The sequence below is a fragment of the Jaculus jaculus genome, chromosome 10, assembly GCF_020740685.1.
Source record: "Jaculus jaculus isolate mJacJac1 chromosome 10, mJacJac1.mat.Y.cur, whole genome shotgun sequence".
In the NCBI taxonomy this organism is placed as follows: Eukaryota; Metazoa; Chordata; class Mammalia; order Rodentia; family Dipodidae; genus Jaculus; species Jaculus jaculus.
Window position 1 is genome coordinate 104,252,048 of NC_059111.1, and position 4,684 is coordinate 104,256,731.

The window sequence follows — 4,684 nt, forward strand, 5'->3', positions numbered from 1 at the left end:
TCCTCCAGCAGGCTGTATATGCTCTGAATCAGCGTCCTATATATGGTACTGTTTCTTCTATAGCCCGGATTCATGGGTCCAGGAATCAAGGGGTGGAAATGGGAATGGTCCCACTTACCATCACCCCAAGTGACCCATTAGCTAGATTTTCACTTCCTGTTCCCGCAACCTTACACTCTGTTGGCCTACAAGTCTTGGTTCCAGAGTGGGGAGTGCTTTTTCCAGGAGACACGAAGAACATTCCATTGAACTGGAAGCTAAGACTTCCCCCTGATCATTTTGGGTTCCTAGTGCCCTTGAGTGAACAGGCTGAGAAACGAGTTACAGTGTTAGCAGGGGTGATTGATCCAGACTACCAGGGGGAAATTGGACTTCTTCTCCACAATGGAGGTAAGAAAGATTATGTTTGGAGTGCAGGAGATCCTTTTGGGCGTCTGTTAGTATTACCATTCCCTTTGATCAAAGTCAATGGATGACTGCAACAACCCAATAGAAGTAGTGTGATAAATGGCCCAGATCCTTCAGGAATGAAGGTATGGGTCACCCCTCTAGGTAAAGAACCAAGACCTGCTGAGGTGCTTGCTGAAGGTGGAGGAAATACAGAATGGGTAGTAGAAGAAGGCAGTTACAAATACCAGCTAAAGCCACATGACCAGTTACAGAAATGAGGACTGTAATTGCAATGTTTCTGTCCTACCTTGATACAGAGTGTTTGTACATATCTACACCAACATTAAGATTATATCACTAGCTAACTATTAATTTTATATTAGACCTATTATATTAGAGACTAAACTTTGTGTTGGGGTAAGATTTTATGATTCCAGTTTTACGTGGGATAGTTATACCATGTGAGGTGGGATTATGAACTTGTTACTATTTTCACTTGGAAAATAAGTATGATGTAAGGAGATATGATTTGGTGCCAAGTTGACAAGGGGTGGACTTGTGATAGTTAAGGTGTTGTCAACTTGATCTGTTTAGTAATCCACAGAAATCCCTTTTGGGTGGGTCTTGGAGGTTGCTTCCAGGAAGGAAAGGAAGTCCTTCCCCCAGAGTGAGCCCTTCCCCCAGAGCAGGTGCCCCTCTCAGAGGGGGACTTCATATAAGGAAGCTCTGGGTAAAAAGAACCCTTCTTCTTCCCACTTGGCTGCTGGAGCTGCTTGCTGCCTTCCAACGTGGACTAAAGACCAGCATCAACTGCAGACCCGCATGGATGGAAACTCAGAGGCTCCTCAGGAAGCCTCCAGGCCTCCCAGCGCCACCTGCAGTGCCAGATCGGTACTGCAGAGGCCTCTGGCCACGTGGACTGAGCAGCTACCAGGTTCCTTGATTCTTGGGCATGCAATTGCTATTGGACTACTGTAAGCTAATCCAATAAATTCCTCTTTAAAAATAATTCATTCTAGCAGTTCTGTTCCTCTAGAGAACCCTGACTAATACATGTGCCCATTACCTCCCTCTCTCTCTCAAATAAATAAAATAAAATAAGAAAGGCAAGGTGAGATGCTATGGATATCATTATTATTTCTGAAGTCCTGTTGGGCAAACAAACACTTCTGGGTCTCTTTATAAAGGGAAACCATTTCTCCAGTTGTCTTTAGGAGTGGCATTAGTAGTAGTTCGAATGTGAAATGTCTCACAAAGCGGCCAACATGGCGGCTCCCTGTGTGTCTTGCTGCCGAGGGCTTTCCTACCGGCTCTTTCTCGGGCTTAGGGTTAACTTTGCGCAGAGGCAGGGGTACTGGCAAACATTGCCGGTAGACGCGCAGACCGCTCCCGAGTCCCAGATATTAAGGCTAATACATACCACAGTTGTAACAACAAAGAAAAATGTTTCAGCCTCAGGACGTGACTCGTACACGGAGGATTTTATTAAAAAGCAGATTGAAGAGTTCAACATAGGGAAGAGACATTTAGCCAACATGATGGGAGAAGATCCAGAAACTTTTACCCAAGAGGATATTGATAGAGCTATTGCTTACCTTTTCCCAAGTGGTTTGTTTGAGAAACGAGCCAGGCCAATTATGAAGCATCCTGAACAGATTTTTCCAAAACAAAGAGCGATCCAGAGGGGAGAAGATGGCCGTCCATTTCATTTTCTTTTCTATACTGGCAGGCAATCATATTATTCATTAATGCATGATACATATGGAAAGCTGCTACAATTAGAAAAACACAATGATCCATTTCCACAGAAAACTGAATCTATGAACCCGATTGGCAGCAGATGGCTGATTAAGGAGGAACTAGAAGAAATGTTAGTGGAAAAATTGTCAGATCAAGATTATATGCAGTTCATTTGGCTGCTAGAAAAGTTACTGACATTGCAGTATGGTCCTGCTGAAGAAGAATTCATACAGAGGTTCCGCAGAAGTGTTACTATTCAATCACAAAAGCAGCTGATTGAACCTTTGCAGTATGATGAGCAGGGAATGGCCTTCAGCACAAGTGAAGGCAGAAGGAAAAGCGCAAGAGCAGAAGCAGTTGTCTACGAACGTGGAAGTGGGAAGATCAGAGTGAATGGAATTGATTATCTGCAGTACTTCCCCATCACACAGGACAGAGAACAGTTAATGTTCCCGTTTCACTACCTTGACCGGCTGGGAAAGCATGATGTAATCTGCACAGTCTCCGGGGGCGGGAGATCGGCGCAGGCAGGAGCCATACGATTGGCCATGGCCAAGGCTTTGTGCAGCTTCATCACCGAGGATGAGGTTGAATGGATGAGACAAGCTGGACTACTTACGTCTGATCCACGTGTCAGAGAACGGAAAAAGCCAGGCCAGGAGGGTGCCAGAAGAAAGTTCACCTGGAAGAAGCGCTGAGCTTCGAAGAGGCCAGGAGCAGCTGTGTATGTGCTGGCCACGTGGCATCATGACCAATGCGAGGCATCAGTTAAAATTTTTCACAAGTTATGAAATGATTTATTCTTACATGTTAAATAAGTGGTTGAATAAAAAAAGTTTCTGCTTCCTTATCGTTTTAAACTTTCAAAATTGAATTTTTGGAAGCATAATTTACAAAACTTGTTGGGCCTTGAGAGGCCCGGATGTGAGGCCTAGTGGAACTCCCTGAGCCTAGCTAAAATTTGGCAAACTGCCTCCAGCCAGCTATGACTCAGCAGGGGTCAAATGGCCTCTGGCCTGCTACTTCCGCACAGGAAGTTAGAGTTAGAACCAGTCATCTCAGAGGTTGCGGTATGCTATTGGCCCTTACACCTCACCCCATCCTAAAATTCCCGCCTTCATTCTCAACACTATATAAACAACCGCCTGTAACAATAAAGTGAGTTCCTGCTTTGACAAGAAAAAAAAAAAAAAAATGTCTCACAAAGCCTCATGTATTTGTGAGCAAGCCTCACATTCAGTCCCTAGCTAATGGCAATTTGGGAGGTGGGGCCTTTGTGGCTGAGGCACATTGCTTGAGGTTGTGGGCCTTGGGGTGTTACAGTGTAATGCCTCCTTGCTACAGGTAAGCTCACTTTCTGCTTCCTGGCAGCTGCCATGGCAAGATGTGATGTCCACTTCCATTCTGTGCCATGGTGAAACTTCCTCTGTAGACAGTAAGCTGAAATAAACACTTTCCTCTCATAAGCTGCCTCTGGTCAGGGCTTTTCTCCCAACATCGAGAAGATAACAGCCATGGCATCCCAATCTGTTGTTCACACCTCTTGGCTCTGCACACGGGAAGACCTGCCATTTTCCACCATCACACAGCTTCTTCCATGAAGTTAAGATTCAGAGGTCATTTTATAGCTCATAAAATCTCAGCTTCTTCTAGCCCAAGCTGGTGACATTTTTTTTTTTTTTTTGCTTTTTGCTACTATTCTCTCAGAAATTTTGTGAGTTTTATGCATATTTGATTCCATTTAACTGTTTCCCAAATATACCATTATTCTTTATAAGACATGTTTTCCCTGTAGAGTTATTTATAGCTTGCTGGGACTTACCAGGCTCCTCCCTTTGGCCATCTGCTAAACCTTTCACTCAGCTATAAAATCTGATTAAATCAATATACATCTTTTTATATGAATAGTGTGCGTGGTGTGTGCAGTGGTTGTTTGCTTGTATGAGTGTGGATACATCTGTATGCAAGTGTGTGTGGAAGCCAGACACTGACGGGAGGTGTCTGCCTCAATTACTCTCTACCTTTTTTTGTTGAAACAGAGTCTGCCACTGGACCTGGCACTCACCGATGCAGCTAGACTAGGGGCACCAGCAAGCTCTGGGGATGGATCCTCCTGTCTTCCTCCCCCCAGCCCTGAGATGACAGGCATGCACGCACACAACTGGCTTTTACGTGGATGCTGTGGTCCAGATCCACATGCCTCTACAGTAAGCACTTTACCTACTGAGCCATCTCGCCAGCCGCCAAGCCTCAATCTCTTAAGACAATCTTAGCGTATGTGATAGCGTCACCCTTGATTTGGTCTTTATTCTGAGACAATATAATAATTTCCATACACTTGAACTGGTAAGAATCTGGTCCCTTAGTCAATGCTGCAACTTTTTCTGCTACATTCCCCTTAAGTTCTTGCAGACTGATCAGTTATTTCCCCAATCCAATGTAATGTAGCTGGTAGAAATCAACTCATCTTTCAACATTCTTCCCCCAAGTTTCTTTGCATAATGCTGTAATTTTATTAAATACATTTTCGATTTCATAACGTACCCCAGGCAAC

The 4,684-nt window shown here is 44.4% G+C and overlaps 1 protein-coding gene across 1 annotated transcript; it reads left to right on the plus strand.

The window, feature by feature from the left end:
* The first annotated feature begins 1,652 nt into the window (after positions 1 to 1,652).
* LOC101608894 (28S ribosomal protein S9, mitochondrial-like) lies at positions 1,653 to 2,891 on the plus strand. Its single transcript, XM_012949370.2, has one exon. It carries the CDS (start codon positions 1,656 to 1,658, stop codon positions 2,826 to 2,828), a length of 1,173 nt encoding a protein of 390 aa, XP_012804824.2. The 5' UTR covers positions 1,653 to 1,655; the 3' UTR covers positions 2,829 to 2,891.
* Positions 2,892 to 4,684: the final 1,793 nt, after the last annotated feature.